Source organism: Oncorhynchus gorbuscha, linkage group LG06 (assembly GCF_021184085.1).
Source record: "Oncorhynchus gorbuscha isolate QuinsamMale2020 ecotype Even-year linkage group LG06, OgorEven_v1.0, whole genome shotgun sequence".
NCBI lineage: Eukaryota > Metazoa > Chordata > Actinopteri > Salmoniformes > Salmonidae > Oncorhynchus > Oncorhynchus gorbuscha.
The window spans coordinates 8,066,993-8,088,247 of record NC_060178.1 but is presented as its reverse complement, the minus strand read 5'-3'; the positions used below and the strand labels follow the sequence as shown (position 1 = coordinate 8,088,247).

The 21,255-nt window shown below is 45.1% G+C and overlaps 2 protein-coding genes across 3 annotated transcripts; one reads left to right on the top strand and one right to left on the bottom strand.

Annotated features, from left to right (window-relative positions):
* Positions 1–688: 688 nt before the first annotated feature.
* LOC124036987 (transcription factor PU.1-like) lies at positions 689–8,520 on the bottom strand. Of its 2 annotated transcripts, XM_046351600.1 has the most exons (5): positions 8,246–8,520; positions 5,830–5,923; positions 5,374–5,573; positions 2,314–2,476; positions 689–1,367 (listed from the first exon to the last, which is right to left on the bottom strand). In XM_046351600.1, exons 1-5 carry the CDS (start codon positions 8,276–8,278, stop codon positions 1,048–1,050), a joined length of 810 nt encoding a protein of 269 aa, XP_046207556.1. In that variant the 5' UTR covers positions 8,279–8,520; the 3' UTR covers positions 689–1,047. The 2 variants fall into 2 exon arrangements, with proteins under 2 accessions (XP_046207556.1, XP_046207555.1); XM_046351599.1 differs by lacking the exons at positions 5,374–5,573; positions 5,830–5,923; positions 8,246–8,520 and adding exons at positions 3,962–3,974; positions 4,108–5,094.
* Positions 8,521–11,307: 2,787 nt separating this feature from the next.
* Positions 11,308–18,052, top strand: LOC124036986 (transmembrane protein 178B-like). Its single transcript, XM_046351598.1, has 4 exons — positions 11,308–12,064; positions 13,279–13,392; positions 14,118–14,255; positions 17,386–18,052. The coding sequence occupies exons 1-4, from the start codon at positions 11,668–11,670 to the stop codon at positions 17,646–17,648; spliced, it is 912 nt and encodes a 303-aa protein (XP_046207554.1). The 5' UTR covers positions 11,308–11,667; the 3' UTR covers positions 17,649–18,052.
* The last annotated feature ends 3,203 nt before the right edge of the window (positions 18,053–21,255 follow it).

The following is a 21,255-nucleotide window of genomic DNA, read 5'->3' as shown; positions in this document are numbered from 1 at the left end:
ACAATAACGCAGCTATATACAGGGGCACCGGTCCCGAGTCGGGGGGGGGGATGTCAATGTAAATTGTCCGGGGGCGATTTAAAAAAATTGTTCAGCAGTCTAATGGCTTGGGGGTAGAAGTTGTTGAGGAGACTTTTGGTCCTAGACTTGGTGCTCCGGTACTGCTTGCCGTGCAGTAGCAGAGAAAACAGTCTATAACTTGGGGGACTGGACTCTCTGACAATGGTATGGGCTTTCCCCTGACACCACCTATTATATAGGTCCTGGATGGCAAGAAACTTGGCCCCAGTGATGTACTGGGCCCTTCGCACTACCCTCTGTAGCGCCTTGCGGTCAGATGCCGAGCAGTTGCCATACCAGGCGGTGATGCAACTGGTCAGGATGCTCTCGATGGTGCAGCTGTAGAACCTTTTGAGGATTTGAGGACCCATGCCATCTTTTCAGTCTTCTGAGGAAGAAAAGGTGTTGTCATCGCCTCTTCACGACTGTCTTGGTGTGTTTGGACCATGATAGTTCGTTGGTGATGTGAACACCAAGGAACTTGAAGCCCTCAACCCGCTCCACTACAGCCCCATCGATGTTAATGGGGGCCTGTTCGGCCCGCCTTTTCCTGTAGTCCACGGTCAGCTCCTTTGTCTTGCTCACATTGAGGGGGAGGTTGTTGTCCTGGCACAACACTGCCAGTTCTCTGACCTCCTCCCTATAGGCCGTCTCATCGTTGTCGGTGATCAGGCCTACCACTGTTGTGTCGTCAGAAAGGTTAATGATGGTGTTGGAGTCGTGTTTGGCCACGCAGTCGTGGGTGAACAGGGAAAAGTCATTATAACTTTTAGGTTTGTGTGTATTTTTGTGTATCGTTAGATATTACTGCACTGTTGGAGCTAAGAACACAAGCATTTAGCTACACCCGCAATAACATCTGTTAAACATGTTTATGTGACCAATCAAATTCTATTTTTGATTTGATTGTCCTATTTGCAATGCATATCAGTGAGGGTAGACCTAAACCCAAAGCCTGTATAAAGAGCCATTACATCTCTGGTATCCTTAGTGAGGGAAGTGCCTCCTCTCTGTAGTTGAGACTTTCCTCAGTACCTCTGAACTGAACTGGTAGGTCAGTTTCTTCTTGACTTTTTTGATTTCTCCCGTCTTGCTGTAGTTCCGCAGGGCCCTGGCCATCTTCTGGTAGGTCATCTTCTTCCTGTTTCCTTTTTGCATGCCCCATCGATTGGCCAGAGACTCCTTGTGTTTAGAAGAGAACTGGAAGATTCCTTTCTCTCTTTCCACCCACCACACGCTATCCTTCATGTCTCCTTTCTTCAGCAGATCCAGGAGGAACTGGTACAGCCGGATCTTCCTCTTGCTACCTGGATAGGGAGATATCGTTGGGATATTGGAGATAAGGAATTCATATGGGATTCCATTTTCTCATAATTTCTCCATTTTCAACTAAGGGTACCTGCACCCTGGAGTAGTGGGCGTGTGGAAAGGAGTGGGTGTGTCAAAAGCCTCTGCTATAGGCTATAGGTTTTGACTAGATGGTATACAGTTTATGTCAGAATTGACTTTTCGTACCTGGTTAGGAGAACTTCCGAAGCAGGTTAGGATAATTAGGGTAAGGTTAGGAAAAGATTTATGGTTAGCTAAAAGGCAGATTGGTTAGGCAGAGCAGTAATATCTGACCAATTAGCTGCTTGCTTTTGAAACACCCACTCCTTTCGACACACCCACTCGTTTCCACATGCCCATACTCCGGTTAAAATGTATTGTTGGTTATTTTTGGATTATAATTATTATAGTAAATCTTCTGCATTGACAGTGATCCCTGTACGGAATAGGACACTACCCAGACAACAAAACTATTATGGCCCAAATCCAGCCCACATCTACCAGGTATTATGGCCCAGTTAGAATTATGGTCCAGAAGTGGGCCAGATTAGCCATATCAGTCAATCAGTCAGTCAATCAGTCAGTCAGACAATTAGTCAGTCAGCCAGATCAGTCATTCAGACAATCAGTCAGTCAACCAGACAGTCAATCAGTCAGACATCAGTCAGTCAGTCAGTCAGTCAGTCAGTCAGTCAGTCAGTCAGTCAGTCAGTCATCAGTCAGACAATTAGTCAGTCCATCAGTCAGTCAGCCAGATCCGTCAATCAGTCAGACAATCAGTCAGTCAGTCAGTCAGTCAATCAGACAATTAGTCAGTCAATCAGTCAGTCAATCAGTCAGTCAACCAGACAGTCAGCCAGATCAGTCAGTCGCTCCGTCAATCAGTCAGACAGTCAATCAGTCAGTCAGTTAGTCAGGATTTACTGGAGTCTCCCCCAGAGGGGATATGGTCTCCGTAGTCCTCCTCTCCCTCAGACACCTCCAGGGTGGGGCTGTGGCCCCCAGGTCCCTCTTCCTCTGAGCAGTAGCGGCTAGGGGACACGGGAGCCTGCTGATGGTAGTACACTGTACGGCTGCAATAAGGCATCTGTGGAGAAGAAATGGACAGATCATTTGATGGATGGTTGTGCTGTATGTTTTATTTAGCATCTATATGACATATAACACATTGGGGAGCCATTTTGAGCACAAGTTCTGGATGAAAGTACGGAAACCCTCTTTATCTAGGCAGGCCCAGTGAAATAGAAATATTTAAAATAAAATTGTATTTGTCACATGCGCCGAACACAACGGATGTAGACTTAACCGTGAAATGCTTATGTGCCCAACAATGCAGAGTAAAAAAACAAAAATACAAGACCTTGAATCTGTTAGGCTTAGTATTGTGTTTGCTTTTATTACTCTGTAATTTGGTGATCAACAATACACCTCCTGTATAAATAACCGTTGCTTAGTAGACTGGCCTGAGAGACTGTTGGATAGTGTTACTTTGAAAATGACAAAATGGGCCGGCTACTCACTGAAAGAGGAAGTAGTGGAAGGTCAACTAAATATAATCTAAAAGCAATTGCCAAAAGCACAATGGACAGACAGTCGTAACTGAAAAATACCCTTAAAAGTCCAGGCCAAATGCTTTAGAGACGGATTTCTTTTTTACGTCATTCTGTGGGGATTCACTTCTTATCACAAATGCAAAGCCATTCTCCTATAGCCTCCAAAGCCATTCTATAGCCTCCAAAGCCATTCTCCTATAGCCTCCAAAGCCATTCTATAGCCTCCAAAGCCATTCTCCTATAGCCTCCAAAGCCATTCTCCTATAGCCTCCAAAGCCATTCTATAGTCTCCAAAGCCATTCTATAGCCTCCAAAGCCATTCTCCTATAGCCTCCAAAGCCATTTCTCCTATAGCTATAGCCTCCAAAGCCATTCTCCTATAGCCTCCATTCTCCTAAGCCTCCAAAGCCATTCTCCTATAGCCTCCAAAGCCATTCTCCTATAGCCTCCAAAAGCCATTCTCCTATAGCCTCCAAAGAGCCTCCAAAGCCATTCTCCTATAGCCTCCAAAGCCATTCTATAGCCTCCAAAGCCATTCTCCTATAGCCTCCAAAGCCATTTCTCCTATAGCCTCCAAAGACATTCTATAGCCTCCAAAGCCATTCTCCTATAGCCTCCAAAGCCATTTCTCCTATAGCCTCCAAAGCCATTCTCCTATAGCCTCCAAAGCCATTCTCCTATAGCCTCCAAAGCCATTCTCCTATAGCCTCCAAAGCCATTCTCCTATAGCCTCCAAAGCCATTCTTCTATAGCCTCCAAAGCCATTCTCCTATAGCCTCCAAAGCCATTTCTCCTATAGCCTCCAAAGCCATTCTCCTATAGCCTCCAAAGCCATTCTCCTATAGCCTCCAAAGCCATTCTCCTATAGCCTCCAAAGCCATTTCTCCTATAGCCTCCAAAGCCATTTCTCCTATAGCCTCCAAAGCCATTCTTCTATAGCCTCCAAAGCCATTCTCCTATTGCCTCCAAAGCCATTATTCTAAGGGTCCCAGTCCTGGGTCTACTAGAGTTGAACTAACCTGTGAGGTTAGGTTTAGGGGTCCCAGTCCTGGGTCTACTAGTGGCAGATGGAGGGTGTCGGTATCGGGGTAGCGATAGGGGTGGAGGAGTTGTTGGGAATGGACACTCTGGAGCTCTGTCAGGAGCTCCCCCACTAACCTGTGGGGTTAGGGGTCCCAGTCCTGGGACTACTAGACTTGGACTAACCTGTGGGGAGATGGGTAAGGGTCCCAGTCCTGGGTCTACTAGACTTGGACTAACCTGTGGGGAGATGGGTAAGGGTCCCATTCCTGGGTCTACTAGAGTTGGACTAACCTGTGGGGAGATGGGTAAGGGTCCCAGTCCTGGGTCTACTAGAGTTGAACTAACCTGTGGGGTTAGGGGTCCCATTCCTGGGTCTACTAGAGTTGAACTAACCTGTGGGGTTAGGGGTCCCAGTCCTGGGTCTACTAGAGTTGAACTAACCTGTGGGGTTAGGGGTCCCAGTCCTGGGTCTACTAGAGTTGAACTAACCTGTGGGGTTCGGGGTTCCAGTCCTGGGTCTACTAGAGTTGAACTAACCTGTGGGGTTAGGGATCCCATTCCTGGGTCTACTAATATAATAATAATAATATATGCCATTTAGCAGACGCTTTTATCCAAAGCGACTTACAGTCATGTGTGCATACATTCTACGTATGGGTGGTCACGGGGATTGAACCCACTACCCTGGCTTTACAAGCGCCATGCTCTACCAACTGAGCTACAGAAGGACCACAGAGTTGAACTAACCTGTGGGGTTATGGGTCCCAGTCCTGGGTCAACTAGAGTTGAACTAACCTGTGGGGTTAGGGGTCCCAGTCCTGGGTCTACTATAGTTGAACTAACCTGTGGGGTTAGGGGTCCCAGTCCTGGGTCTACTAGAGTTGAAGTAACCTGTGGGGTTAGGGGTCCCAGTCCTGGGTCTACTAGAGTTGAACTAACCTGTGGGGTTAGGGGTCCCAGTCCTGGGTCTACTAGAGTTGAACTAACCTGTGAGGTTAGGGTTAGGGGTCCCATTCCTGGGTCTACTAGAGTTGAACTAACCTGTGGGGTTAGGGGTCCCATTCCTGGGTCAACTAGAGTTGAACTAACCTGTGAGGTTAGGGGTCCCAGTCCTGGGTCTACTAGACTTGGACTAACCTGTGGGGAGATGTGTAAGGGTCCCAGTCCTGGGTCTACTAGACTTGGACTAACCTAAGTCCTGGGTCTACTAGAGTTGAACTAACCTGTGGAGTTAGAGTCCTGGGTCAACTAGAGTTGAACTAACCTGTGAGGTTAGGGGTCCAAGTCCTGGGTCAACTAGAGTTGAACTAACCTGTGAGGTTAAGGGTCCCAGTCCTGGGTCTACTAGAGTTGAACTAACCTGTGAGGTTAAGGGTCCCAGTCCTGGGTCTACTAGAGTTGAACAAACCTGTGAGGTTAGGGTTAGGGGTCCCAGTCCTGGGTCTACTAGTGGCAGATGGAGGGTGTCGGTATCGGGGTAGCGATAGGGGTGGAGGAGTTGTTGGGAATGGACACTCTGGAGCTCTGTCAGGTGACTCTCTTGTGAGGAAGTTTCCAACAAGTCACTCTGGTGCATGCCTCTGTCAGAGTGGTAGTCCCAACCGTTTTCTAAACCATAAGAGAGACATAACATATTATAAGCATTGATATGAGACATTATAAAGGCTCATACATGCTTACGACTAGTTAAAAAGCATTTTACTGTCAGGCTTTAAGTAACGTGTTACTGTAATTTATTTTCAATGAGGACAATTGGAATTTCAATTGTTTACTTGCTGAACTGACTGAATTGAATTGATCGCAACCTCATCGGACAGCTATTCAGTATTTAACTCGTGAATCTTTGTGTGTTTTTGCCACCCACCGTCGTGAAGTTCTCCAACATTGGTGAGATATGAGTATATCTCTACTGGTGATCTATAATTCTCGGGTTCATATGAGATTATTTCTTCGGATGCCTTTGGGAAAGAAAGATCTCATACATGTCAAAAATTAAGGTAGATTGCAAAAGATTGTGTTTCAAAGAATGGGTAATTCTATATACTGTAGGCTGAGTACATATCTTACTAGTGAGATATATACTGTATATATACACTACCGCCACTTAGAAATGTCCTTGTTTTTGAAAAAATTTAATCATTTTCTGTCCATTAAAATGACATCAAATGGATCAGAAATAGTGTAGACATTGTTAATGTTGTAAATAACTATTGTAGCTGGAAACGGCTAATTTAAAAAAAATGGAATATCTACATAGGAGTACAGAGGCCCATCATCAGCAACCATCACTCCTGTGTTCCAATGGTAAGTTGTGTTAGCTAATCCTATTATATCATTTTAAAAGGCTAATTGATCATTAGAAAACCATTTTGCAATTATGTTAGCACAGCTGAAAACTGTTGTACTGATTAAAGAAGCAATAAAACTGGACTAGTTGAGTATCTGGAGCATCGGCAGTTGTGGGTTCGATTACAGGCTCAAAATGGCCAAAAACAAAGATCTTTCTTCTGAAACTCGTCAGTCTATTCTTGTTCTGAGAAATGAAGGCTATTCCAGTGAAGAGTGAAGAGGCGACTCCGGGATGCTGGCCTCCTAGGCAGAGTTCCTCTGTCCAGTCTCAACGTCAACAGTGAAGAGGCGACTCCGGGATGCTGTCCTCCTAGGCAGAGTTCCTCTGTCCAGTCTCAACGTCAACAGTGAAGAGGCGACTCCGGGATGCTGGCCTCCTAGGCAGAGTTCCTCTGTCCAGTCTCAACGTCAACAGTGAAGAGGCGACTCCGGGATGCTGGCCTCCTAGGCAGAGTTCCTCTGTCCAGTCTCAACGTCAACAGTGAAGAGGCGACTCCGGGATGCTGGCCTCCTAGGCAGAGTTCCTCTGTCCAGTCTCAACGTCAACAGTGAAGAGGCGACTCCGGGATGCTGGCCTCCTAGGCAGAGTTCCTCTGTCCAGTCTCAACGTCAACAGTGAAGAGGCGACTCCGGGATGCTGTCCTTCTAGGCAGAGTTCCTCTGTCCAGTCTCAACGTCAACAGTGAAGAGGCGACTCCGGGATGCTGTCCTTCTAGGCAGAGTTCCTCTGTCCAGTCTCAACGTCAACAGTGAAGAGGCGACTCCGGGATGCTGTCCTTCTAGGCAGAGTTCCTCTGTCCAGTCTCAACGTCAACAGTGAAGAGGCGACTCCGGGATGCTGTCCTTCTAGGCAGAGTTCCTCTGTCCAGTCTCAACGTCAACAGTGAAGAGGCGACTCCGGGATGCTGGCCTTCTAGGCAGAGTTCCTCTGTCCAGTCTCAACGTCAACAGTGAAGAGGAGACTCCGGGATGCTGGCCTTCTAGGCAGAGTTCCTCTGTCCAGTGTCTGGGTTCTTTTGCCTCTTAATCTTTTCTTCTTATTGGCCAGTTCGAAATGTGGCTTTTTCTTTGCTACTCTGCCTAGAAGGCCAGCATCCCAGAGTCACCTCTTCACTGTTGACGTTGAGACTGGTGTTTTGCGGGTCTGTTTATCAAGCTGTGCTAACATAATTGCAAAAGGGTTTTCTAATGATAAATTTGCCTTTTAAAACGATAAACTTGGATTAGCTAACACAGTGTGCCATTGGAACACAGGAGTGATGGTTGCTGATAATCGGCCTCTGTAAGCCTATGTAGATATTCCATTAAAAAATCTGCCGTTTCCAGCTACAATAGTCATTTACAACATTAACAATGTCTACACTGTATTTCTGATCAATTTGATGTTATTTTAATGGACAGAAAATTATTAAATATTTTCAAAAACAAGAACATTTCTAAGTGGTGGTAGTGTATATATACAGTATATATCTCACTAGTAAGATATAAGACTCAGCCTATACAGGATATAGAATTACCCATTCTTTGAAACACAATCTTTTGCAATCTGTGTTTCTGATCAATTTGATGTTATTTTTAGTGGACTGAAAATGTGCTCTTCTTTCAAAAACAAGGACATTTCTAAGTGACCCCAAACTTTTGAACGGTAGTGTGTATATATCATTTATTTATTTAAACTTTATTTAACTAGGCAAGTCAGTTAAGAATAAATTCATATTTACAATGACGGCCTAACACGGGCGACGCTGGGCCAATTGTATAATGTAATACACATCTCATTGGATATAAATACAAAGTTTATTATATATTTAACAAAATCATAAAGAACAGCTTGTAAAATTGACAATTTACATTTTGGTATATTTCACATGTACTTTTAACACATTTCTCAGCCACATTTGCAACAAACAAAATACACACAAAATACTTACAGATGATATGATGTAACTTTCCATCATATGCATGAAGAGGACTTTAGAAAAGCCTTGTGAGTTTAGCGCTTAAAAAACACACAGTTACAATTACATGAACTAACTGAGAAATATCCTTTAGATTTAATTCCCTTGAATTTCTGATTGAAATCCTTTTTTTTTACAGTTTGAATAGAAATGTTGACAGTTGACCACTATCAGATGAAACAGAGCTGAAAAACAATGCTGAGATCATTAAAACCGACACCATTACTCTACTTCCACTTCTATCACCTTTATCTAATTCCTGACTGTTGCTGATTTGTCAGAGGATGTGAACCAATCATATTCACATTCATGGGTTTGGTCTCACTGCTTTTCTGACAAGATTTTAAACAATGACTCAATCTATCTTTCAGGATTTTTAACTATTATATCTGGTAAATGCACTAAAATAACTGATAACTACTGTAATAACTACTGTATATAACAGTGATATGGTTTGTAATGGTATTGTCAGGAAAATACTTCAAAAACATTGACTTAGATAAGAGGTTATTGTTGAAGAGTTTTGAGAGAAGTCTGAACCAAAAGTGAAGTTGGGAAAAGCGCTTGTTCCCTTTTTTTAAATGAAAGGTCCTGTCCTATATAATACATTGGAGGAAGTGACACAGTGACACATAGAGCTACAGAGAAATAGATTGAATGAACACAGTGAATAAATAAATATAAATGGTCATTTACAACATGAACAATGTCTACACTGTATTTCTAAACAATTTGATGTTATTTTAATGGACAGAAAATGTTGCTTTTCTTTCAAAAACAAGGACATTTCTAAGTGACCCTAAACTTTTGAATGGTAGTGTACATACACGCACACACACACACTCACACTCACGCGCACACGCACACGCACACACACACACACACATACATACATATACACACACACACACACATACATACATATACACACACACACACACACACACACACACACACACACACACACACACACACACACACACACACACACACACACACACACACACACACACACACACACACACACACACACACACACACACACACACACACACACACACACACACACACACACACACACACACACACACACACACACACACACACACACACACACTTAAATGCACACACACACACACTCACACTCACGCGCACACGCACACACACACACACACACATACATACACACACACACACACACACACACACACACACACACACACACACACACACACACACACACACACACACACACACACACACACACACACACACACACACACACACACACACACACACACACACACACACACACACACACACACACACACACACACACACACTTAAATGAGGAACTGTGATTGAACTAACAGATTCAATTCCTTATTAGATACATGAGTCATGACAATGAGAAAAACAACTGCAAGCCACCACAACACAAAGATGCCTGGGAACCAAGATGCATGGATTGAATTGTAGAGTTACGTACGTGATGGTACAGAAAGACATCATTATTCTCACGATTGGTGGAAACTGTTTTGTTTTGGCATCATATTGCTGGCCTCAGACCTGTTGTTACGTTGATTGTTTTTGGACCCCATATATATATATATTTTTTTAACTATATTTGTTTGTCTAAATCTGCTTTATTAAACAAGAGGCTAGCTAGTATTATCAGTAACAGAACCTCCTATTAAGGCCAATGTGTGAAGATTCCTGTGTTTTTTCCCCGACATGTTAGAGTGTATATTCTTGCCCCTGCAGGAAGGTTGTTAGATCTGCAGGGAACACCGTCTCTCTCTTACACAACTCTCAAAGCATCTCCACAGCAACTGTCTCTCAGTACTCAATGGCACCCTATTCCCTATTATAGTGCACTACTTTAGACCAGAGCCATATGGAACCCTATTCCCTATATAGTGCACTACTTTAGACCAGAGCCCTATGGAACCCTATTCCCTATACAGTGCACTAATTTTGACCAGAACCCATAGGCACTCTTAGAGGGCTACGTTTGACCAGGGCCCTGTCTCAGTCCTCAATGGCAACCGTTTCCCTGTACAGATGTAGGATCTTAATTTGGTCACGTTGCAGGAGAACCTTCCTGCAATGCAGCACATTTTAAAATTTGTAGTGTATTTGAGGTTTAAAAAAGCTTCTGAAATGTGGGAATTTCCACTTTAAAATTTCAGACTTTAATTTTCCTTACAAAAAAATGTATCAACCCCTATAAATATGTCCAATAATTATAATTCACATAATAATTCACATTTCCTGTTGCTGCAGGATTATTATCCTTTTGTAGCAAACTGGCTCAAATTAAGATCCTACGTCTGTAAAAGGCACTACTTTTGACCACGAGCAATAGGGCATTGGTCAAAAGTAGTGCACTATATAGAGAATAGGGTGCCATTTTGGATGTATAATTTGTCTCAGCTAAACTATTCTTAAATGATGGAAAAACACAAGATGAGGTCAGTTAGAGAAAACCCCTATATGTCTCTCTCTTTCTCTCATGACTCAAAGACACACGGGTTGCAGCAGCCATTCCAACCAGACTCACCAACCACCAAACAAACACAAACATGGCTACCTGAATGGTAGAGAGAAACAAACATGGCTACCTGAAGGGTAGAGAGAAACAAACATGGCTACCTGAAGGGTAGAGAGAAACAAACATGGCTACCTGAAGGGTAGAGAGAAACAAACATGGCTACCTGAAGGGTAGAGAGAAACAAACATGGCTACCTGAAGGGTAGAGAGAAACAAACATGGCTACCTGAAGGGTAGAGAGAAACAAACATGGCTACCTGAAGGGTAGAGAGAAACACACATAGCTGTCTGAAGGGTGGCAATGTGCTGAGTTGTTTGGGTATCAGTCCTAACACTATTCTGTTAAATGTGCTGTAAACTCTATCTCGTACTTTATTTATTTGACTGTATGAACAGTGAACATACAATTATATTGTGTTGGCCCATGCACTATCAAATGTTTGCTCTGTCTCCATCTGCTGGCATCGACTAGTGGACTCGCTAATAAATCCCTCGAGCAATATTGGACAGCAAGAGAGAAATGAACCAAAATACAGGCCCGTCCTGATATAAATCACCGAATGCTTTTAAAAAATAATACAAAATAATATAACGTAATGTTTACTGGTATTTGGTCGCGCGGGGACAATTAACGACAGTATGATCTGTTGTCAATAATGGACTGGGATTATATCGTTATACGGTCATCACAGTATTATAATCTTGATGCTGCGGCAGAGAGCGACGACATCCCCCTCACGAACCATTGATTGCCGTCCAGGGGAAGGAATTATCCAGGCGGCTGAAACCCTCCGGGCGTAGAACAGGAGGCATCTCTTCTAAACCGCGCGCCGTGGAACATCATGTCTGCTATGAGGACATTGACGGTGGCGGGACTGTTTTTGTCTTTTTGCGCCTTGGGGCTCATAGCAGTCGCAATATGTACTGACAATTGGTACGAGACGGATGCGAGGAGGCACAAGGAACGTTGTAAGAATTATTCCAACAAAAGGAACGACCCTGGATTCATCTATATCTCCAACCAGAACCTCCCACTACGTATGTTACCGAAGGAGAATAACGTGGAGAGGAAGGGGTCGAGTGGGGGAGTTCTCCTGCGGGCTAAGCGGCACTTTTTGCCCCCTGCCCCGGCCATGGAGTCCCTCTGCAGTCGGCAGTACAACTCCACCATCTCCGGGCTGTGGAGGAAATGCCATCGAGAGGGATTCGACCTGGAGACAGAGGATCTTATCTTTAAAGGTGTCATCATTTGATCACGTCACACACAATACATTGTTTATTTATAATGTCAGTGGCATTGTAGTATGTTTACAAGGCGTATTCATGCTCATTGATGTGGTGAATAGAGCGAATCACCATCGGAATTTGAGCTCTGCATGAGGTGCTATCCGAGGTGCTGATCTAGCGGTTAGCGGTCCGCCCACATTCAAGGCCTACGCAGCAACAACAACAGCACGGCATTTCAGCCATCATTTCATAAAACAGTGACTTTCATTTATTTTTAACTAGGCAAGTCAGTTAAGTACAAATTCTTATTTACAATGACGTCCTACCGGGGAACAGTGTCTTAACTGCCTTGTTCAGGGGCAGAACGACAGATTTTTACCTTGTCAGCTCGGGGTTTCAAACCAGCAGCCAACCTTTCGGTTACTGGACCAACGTTCTAACCACTAGGCTACCTGCCGCCCCCAAACACACCAATGTGACACAAATGTTGACGTTTGATTTATTTGTGTCATCTCAACATTGTGTCAGTGTGTTCATGGGGTCATATTGTACTAGAATAGGCCCCACTTGTCTGTTTGGTATTTATGGATGAAAACCTGTAGGCTACAGAGCTGAAACTAAGACCAATGTAAAAACACTGCATATTAACACTGACACTGTATGTGAGTATATGTGTAGAAACTATGGTTTATGCTGCTAGTCATTTAAAAAACATCAGGTAGGCTACATATGCAAAAATATGTGTCATTACAATATGGCCTCTCCATTTTTAATTTAACCTTTATTTAAACAGGGAGTCACATTGAGATTTAAAAACATCTATTTTCCAAGAGAGCCCTGTACACATTGAGATTTAAACAACATCTATTTTCCAAGAGAGCCCTGTACACATTGAGATTTAAACAACATCTATTTTCCAAGAGAGCCCTGTACACATTGAGATTTAAACAACATCTATTTTCCAAAAACATTGAGATTTAAACAACATCTATTTTCCAAGAGAGCCCTGTACACATTGAGATTTAAACAACATCTATTTTCCAAGAGAGCCCTGTACACATTGAGATTTAAACAACATCTATTTTCCAAGAGAGCCCTGTACACATTGAGATTTAAAAAACATCTATTTTCCAAGAGAGCCCTGTACACATTGAGATTTAAAAAACATCTATTTTCCAAGAGACACATTGAAACTACAAGTTGTTGTTTCTGTTTCTTCTCTGCAGGGTTGGTTCAGCGCTGCACACCAATCAAATACTACTACTCTTCTTTAGCCCTCCCCAGACATCTGAGCATCAATATAACCAAGACTATTGGTCAGGATGAGTGGCATGCACTCCGTAAGTTACCATCATAACCCCTTTTTCAATCTAGGTCTGGGGGAGTTAGAAAGCGCCTACAAAATGGCGCCTGGTTGGTTGGAAACACAGTGGGGTTAAAGGGTGGCTGGAAAACCCCCAGAACACACCTGGGTTGGTTGGAAACACAGTGGGGTTAAGGGGTGGCTGGAAAACCCCCAGAACACACCTGGGTTGGTTGGAAACACAGTGGAGTTAAAGGGTGGCTGGGAAACACCCAGAATACACCTGGGTTGGTAGGAAACACAGTGGGGTTAAAGGGTGGCTGGAAAACCCCCAGAATACACCTGGGTCACACTTTATTTACAGAGTTTGTTGATAGCCAGGATAGCCATCTGTTTATAAACAACTGCTTACTAAGGTTAGGGTTGGGTTTAGAATATGGGTAAGGTTTAGGGTTAGTAGATAGTTATTTGAAATTGTACTGCTATTCTGTAGAGCATCTACAGATGGACTAACCAAATAATGTGTTATCCAAATCAGCCCTTCCCCCATCCATTAGAATTGAAATATCAATGTGGGCCCTACTACAATTGTCAAAGATTATTGACATCAATTACTCCCAAGAGACAATGAGCACCCTCAACAGTCAATGTGTAATTCCAACCCTTCAGTCTTAACTAAACCACCACAGCAAAATAAATGATTTTAATACTGTGTCGACGTCTTGATTTCTTCATCCCAAATTCCTCTCTCCCCTTGTGTAGACCTGCAGAGAATGACAGCCAGCTTCATCGGCATGGCGGTGTCCATCATCCTGTTCGGCTGGGTGATCGGAGCTCTGGGCTGCTGTCAGCAGCATGACCTGATGCAGTACGTAGCTGGACTCTTGTTTCTCATGGGAGGTAAGTTCTGAGAGAACATGTGCACACTACGGACTGCTCTTCCTCATAGGAGGTGAATGAGAAATGATGTTTTCAGAATACATAGCAATACCATAAAGTACCACTGGGGGGGGTACACACTACGGACTGCTCTTCCTCATAGGAGGTGAATGAGAAATGATGTTTTCAGAATACATAGCAATACCATAAAGTACCACTGGGGGGGGGTACACACTACGGACTGCTCTTCCTCATAGGAGGTGAATGAGAAATGATGTTTTCAGAATACATAGCAATAAAGTACCACTGGGGGTACACACTACGGACTGCTCTTCCTCATAGGAGGTGAATGAGAAATGATGTTTTCAGAATACATAGCAATAAAGTACCACTGGGGGGGTACACACTACGGACTGCTCTTCCTCATAGGAGGTGAATGAGAAATGATGTTTTCAGAATACATAGCAATACCATAAAGTACCACTGGGGGGGGGGGGTACAGTGTTTGTTATGGAGAGTAAGGCATTGTCCTACTGGGCAGACATATTCTGAATCTACCTCTGTTCTAGCCCCTATACTCACATCAGATAGGTGCAGTTAAATGTGTTGTTTTACAGCGTCAGCCATAGTAGTACGGCGCCCCTGGAGCAAATTAGGGTTAAGTGCCTTGCTCAAGGGCACATCGACAGACTTTTCACGTTGTCTGCTCAGGTATTTGAACTAGCAACATTTTGGTTACTTGACCAACGCTCTGAATGCTAGGATAGGCTAGGCTACCTGCCCTGCCCTCTGATTGGCTTGGTGGGAATGTCACCATCAAATCCTCTCAGATCTGCAAGAGTGGTTAGGGAGTAGGGACTAGGGTTCGATTTGGAATTCAGAAGTCACTCTAATATCAAATCAAATGTATTTCTATAGCCCTTCTTAAATCAGCTGATATCTCAAAGTGCTGTACAGAAACCCAGCCTAAAACCTCAAACAGCAAGCAATGCAGGTGTAGAAGCACGATGGCTAGGAAAAACTCCCTAGAAAGGCCAAAACACAGGAAGAAACCTAGAGATGAACCAGGCTATGAGGGGTGGCCAGTCCTCTTCTGGCAGTGCCGGGTGGAGACTATAACAGAACATGGCCAAGACGTTCAAATGTTCATAAATGACCAGCATGGTCAAATAATAATAATCATAGTAGTTGTCGAGGGTGCAACAAGTCAGCACCTCAAGAGTAAATGTCAGTTGGCTTTTCATAGCCGATCATTAAGAATATCTCTACCGCTCCTGCTGTCTCTAGAGAGTTGAAAACAGCAGGTCTGGGACAGGTAGCACGTCCGGTGAACAGGTCAGGGTTCAATAGCCGCAGGCAGAACAGTTGAAACTGGAGCAGCAGCACGGCCAGGTGGACTGGGGACAGAAAGGAGTCATCATACCAGGTAGTCCTGAGGCATGGTCCTAGGGCTCAGGTCCTCCGAGAGAGAGAAAGAAAGAAAGAAAGAGAGAATTAGAGAGAGCATACTTAAATTCACACAGGACACCGGATAAGACAGGAGAAGTACTCCAGATATAACAAACTGACCCTAGCCCCCCGACACATAAACTACTGCAGCATAAATACTGGAGGCTGAGACAGGAGGGGTCAGAAGACACTGTGACCCCAACCGATGATACCCCCAGACAGGGCCAAATAGGAAGGATATAACCCCATCCACTTTGCCAAAGCACAGCCCCCACACCACTAGAGGGATATCTTCAACCACCAACTTACCATCCTGAGACAAGGCATAGTATAGCCCACAAAGATCTCCGCCACGGCACAACCCAAGGGGGTGGGGGTGGCGCCAACCCAGTCAGGAAGATCACGTCAGTGACTCAACCCACTCAAGTGACACACCCCTCCTAGGGACGGCATGAAAGAGCACCAGTAAGTCAGTGACTCAGCCCCTGTAATAGAGTTAGATGCAGAGAAGAGAGGGGAACCGCCCAGGCAGAGACAGCAAGGGCGGTTCGTTGCTCCAGAGCCTTTCCGTTCACCTTCACACTCCTGGGCCAGACTACACTCAATCATATGACCCACTGAAGAGATGAGTCTTCAGTAAAGACTTAAAGGTTGAGACCGAGTCTGCGTCTCTCACATGGGTAGGCAGACCGTTCCATAAAAATGGGGCTCTATAGGAGAAAGCCCTGCCTCCAGCTGTTTGCTTAGAAATTCTAGGGACAATTAGGAGGCCTGTATCTTGTGACCGTAGCGTACGTGTAGGTATGTACGGCAGGACCAAATCAGAAAGATAGGTAGGAGCAAGCCCATGTAATGCTTTGTAGGTTAGCAGTAAAAACCTTGAAACGGTCTTGTAATACCATTGATAAATTCATGAAACAGTCTTGTATATACTCTCTCCCTCTCTCTCTCCCTCTGTCTGTCTCTCTTCCTCTCTCTCACCCTCTCTCTGTCTGTCTCTCTCTCTCTCACCCTCTCTCTGTCTCCCTCTCCCTCACTCTGTCTCTCTTCCTCTCTCACCCTCTCTCTGTCTCCCTCTCCCTCACTCTGTCTCTCTCCCTTTCTCTGTCTCTCTCCCTCTCTCTGTCTCTCTTCCTCTCTCACCCTCTCTCTGTCTCTCTCCCTCTCTCTGTCTCTCTTCCTCTCTCACCCTCTCTCTGTCTCCCTCTCCCTCACTGTCTCTCTTCCTCTCTCACCCTCTCTCTGTCTCTCTTCCTCTCTCTGTCTCTCTTTCTCTCTCTCTCTCTCTCTCTCTCTCTCTCTCTCTCTCTCTCTCTCTCTCTCTCTCTCTCTCTCTCTCTCTTTCTCCCTCTCTCTCTCTGTCTCCCTCTCTCTCTCTGTCTCTCTTCCTCTCTCACCCTTTCTCTGTCTCTCACCCTCTCTTTGTCTCTCTCTGTCTCTCTCACCCTCTCTCTGTCTCTCTCTCTGTCTCTCTTCCTCTCTCTCACCCTATCTGTCTCTCACCCTCTCTCTGTCTCTCCTCCTCTCTCTCACCCTCTCTCTGTCTCTCTCACCCTCTCTCTGTCTCTCTCACCCTCTCTGTCTCTCTCTCTCACCCTCTCTCTGTCTCTCTCACCCTCTCTGTCTCTCTCTGTCTCTTTCTCTCTCTCTCCTCTCTGTCTCTCTTCCTCTCTCTCACCCTCTTCTCTCTCTGTCCCATCAGGAACGTGCTGTATCATCTCTCTGTGTACATGTGTATCAGGGATCAACTTCCAACTGTCCCGTTATCCTCGCTACATGTATGGGATACCAGAGGACATCAGTCACGGATACGGTTGGTCCATGTTCTGCGCATGGGGGGGCCTAGGTCTCACCCTATTGGCCGGCTTCCTGTGCACCCTGGCTCCTTCCCTATACCCCCCCGTCCCTCACACTATGGTAGAGAGGCTGCAACGCAAGCCCCGACATGAGAACGGCTGTGTGTGACCCCATAGAAATCAAATACTATTTGAGTTGAATACAGGAGTTTGTGTGTGACATTCAGTGTCTGCCAGAATTTCTCTCATTCCTCCTTAGTCTTGTTTCTTCTATGAAAAAGAGATGCTTCTCTGTTCTGACTGGACAGGAGACGTTCCCCAGGGACTAAGAACTAAGATCTGTCAGTGCTGTGTGTCTGACTGCACAAAGAAAGAAACAGACAGAAAGACATTGGCTCTGGTTCTCCAGCTGGAGGGGGTCGGATGGTGACTGTGGAGGAATTCAGTTCTTCTTGTCTTCGGTCCTCCTCTTCCTCCTTCTTCCTCCTCTTCCTCCTTCTTCCTCCTCTTCCTCCTTCTTCCTCCTCTTCCTCCTTCTTCCTCCTCTTCCTCCTTCTTCCTCCTCTTCCTCCTTCTTCCTCCTCTTCCTCCTTCTTCCTCCTCTTCCTCCTTCTTCCTCCTCTTCCTCCTTCTTCCTCCTCTTCCTCCTTCTTCCTCCTCTTCCTCCTTCTTCCTCCTCTTCCTCCTTCTTCCTCCTCTTCCTCCCTCTTCCTCCTCTTCCTCCTTCTTCCTCCAAAATGTCAACAGTTACAGAATGATCTTTTTTTTTGTCCCAATAATGAATTGTTCGGTGTTATTGCTTGCTATCTTCCTGTACCTTTGACCTTTTGATGCTGGTTCTAAAAAATAATAAAAAATAATAACACAGAAGAACAATAATAGCCAAACTTTAAGGGATGAATTCTAACTTCTACTTAAGTCTATCTTTCACTGACTCTCCCATTGACTTCAATGCCAAGTGAAAACTCGACATGAGTCCCGAGTTAGGATATACCCCAAGCTAAGATATAATACATTAAATAAGTATTTTCAAAGGGCAATCGTGTAGTAGTTTTACTGTTTGTATCCATTGAAAACAAAATAATATGTAAATGTCGATTTAGAAAATGTATGTATGTATGTATGTATGTATGTATGTATGTATGTATGTATGTATGTATGTATGTATGTATGTATGTATGTATGTATGTATGTATGTATGTATGTATGTATGTATGTATGTATGTATGTATGTATGTATGTATGTATGTATGTATGTATGTATGTATGTATGTATGTATGTATGTATGTATGTATGTATGTATGTATGTATGTATGTATGTATGTATGTATGTATGTATGTATGTATGTATGTATGTATGTATGTATGTATGTATGTATGCAGGTTTGCTTTTGTGTGTATTAAAAAAACAACATGAGCATTAAGATACAGGATTGTATTTGATGGGAAATGTTTTGATGTTCTTGAAGTTTACTGATCATGATAGTACCATCAAGATATTTTTGAAAAAATAAAATGATGATACAGACCGTTGCTCTTGTGGTCGTGAATGTAACTATTATACAATAAAAGTTAGTCGGTCCATTCAGACTCTGACCCTCTGTGAGAGGAGACAGTGATACTGGCCGTGGCAGATCTATGCATCGTATAGATCTGTGCTCCCGAGTGGCGTAGCCGTTTAAAACACTGCATCTCAGTGCTAGAGGCGTCACTACAGACCCTGGGTCAGCGGTCTAAAACACTGCATCACAGTGCTAGAGGCGTCACTACAGACCCTGGGTCAGCGGTCTAAAGCACTGCATCTCAGTGCTAGAGGCGTCACTACAGACCCTGGTTCAGCGGTCTAAAACACTGCATCTCAGTGCTAGAGGCGTCACTACAGACCCTGGTTCAGCGGTCTAAAACACTGCATCTCAGTGCTAGAGGCGTCACTACAGACCCTGGGTCAGCGGTCTAAAACACTGCATCTCAGTGCTGGAGGCATCACTACAGACCCTGGGTCAGCGGTCTAAAACACTGCATCTCAGTGCTAGAGGCGTCACTACAGACCCTGGGTCAGCGGTCTAAAACACTACATCTTAGTGCTAGAGGCGTCACTACAGACTCCCTGGTTTGAATCCAGGCTGTATCACAACCGGCTGTGATTTGGAGTTCCATAGGGCGGAGCACAATTGGCCCATCGTCTTTAGGGTTGGCCGGTGTTGTCACACCCTAATCTGTTTCACCTGTCTTTGTGATTGTCTCCACCCCCCTCCAGGTGTCACCCACCTTCCCCATTATCCCCTGTGTATTTATACCTGTGTTGTCTGTTGCCAGTTCCGTTATGTTCGTCAGACCTACCAGTGGTTTTTCCCTTTGCCTCTGGCTTTGCTATAGTTCCTGTTGTCTAGTTTCCCGGTTTTGACCATTCCTGTTTGTCTTGAACCTGCCATCCTGTACCTTTGCCCCACCTATCTGAATTACTGACCTCTGCCTGACATTGACCTGTCCTTTTGCATGCCCCTGTTAGAATAATAAACGTTGTTACTTTTTTTGCCCGCTTTGAGGACAATACAGTCCCACTGACACGGCCTGCAACGAAAACATGTGGTCTCTCCTTCACTGCAGCTGAGGTGAATAAGACATTTAAACGTGTTAACACTCACAAGGCTGCCGGCTCAGACGGCATCCCCAGCCGCGCCCTCAGAGCATGCGCAGACCAGCTGGCCGGTGTGTTTACGGACATATTCAATCAATCCCTATACCAGTCTGCTGTTCCCACATGCTTCAAGAGGGCCACCATTGTTCCTGTTCCCAAGAATGCTAAGGTAACTGAGCTAAACGACTACCGCCCCGTAGCACTCACTTCCGTCATCATGAAGTGCTTTGAGAGACTAGTCAAGGACCATATCACCTCCACCCTACCTGACACCCTAGACCCACTCCAATTTGCTTACCGCCCAAATAGGTCCACAGACGATGCAATCTCAACCACACTGCACACTGCCCTAACCCACCTGGACAAGAGGAATACCTATGTGAGAATGCTGTTCATCGACTACAGCTCGGCATTCAACACCATAGTACCCTCCAAGCTCGTCATCAAGCTCGAGACCCTGGGTCTCGACCCCGCCCTGTGCAACTGGGTACTGGACTTCCTGACGGGCCGCCCCCAGGTGGTGAGGGTAGGCAACAACATCTCCTCCCCGCTGATCCTCAACACGGGGGCCCCACAAGGGTGCGTTCTGAGCCCTCTCCTGTACTCCCTGTTCACCCACGACTGCGTGGCCACGCACGCCTCCAACTCAATCATCAAGTTTGCGGACGACACAACAGTGGTAGGCTTGATTACCAACAACGACGAGACGGCCTACAGGGAGGAGGTGAGGGCCCTCGGAGTGTGGTGTCAGGAAAATAACCTCACACTCAACGTAAACAAAACTAAGGAGATGATTGTGGACTTCAGGAAACAGCAGAGGGAACACCCCCCTATCCACATCGATGGAACAGTAGTGGAGAGGGTAGCAAGTTTTAAGTTCCTCGGCATACACATCACAGACAAACTGAATTGGTCCACTCACACTGACAGCGTCGTGAAGAAGGCGCAGCAGCGCCTCTTCAACCTCAGGAGGCTGAAGAAATTTGGCTTGTCACCAAAAGCACTCACAAACTTCTACAGATGCACAATCGAGAGCATCCTGGCGGGCTGTATCACCGCCTGGTACGGCAACTGCTCCGCCCTCAACCGTAAGGCTCTCCAGAGGGTAGTGAGGTCTGCACAACGCATCACCGGGGG

Bases quoted from the DNA above. Each gene is read 5' to 3' on its own strand.
- LOC124036987 (XM_046351599.1), bottom strand. From the start codon at position 4,562: ATGGCATATATTATTATTATTATATTAGTAGACCCAGGAATGGGATCC. The intron at 1,368-2,313 runs GTAAATCCTGAC...CTCCCTATCCAG, and splicing joins CCCCTCTGGGGGAGACTCCA to GTAGCAAGAGGAAGATCCGG.
- LOC124036986 (XM_046351598.1), top strand. From the start codon at position 11,668: ATGTCTGCTATGAGGACATTGACGGTGGCGGGACTGTTTTTGTCTTTT. The intron at 13,393-14,117 runs GTAAGTTACCAT...CCCCTTGTGTAG, and splicing joins GGATGAGTGGCATGCACTCC to ACCTGCAGAGAATGACAGCC. The intron at 14,256-17,385 runs GTAAGTTCTGAG...CTGTCCCATCAG, and splicing joins ACTCTTGTTTCTCATGGGAG to GAACGTGCTGTATCATCTCT.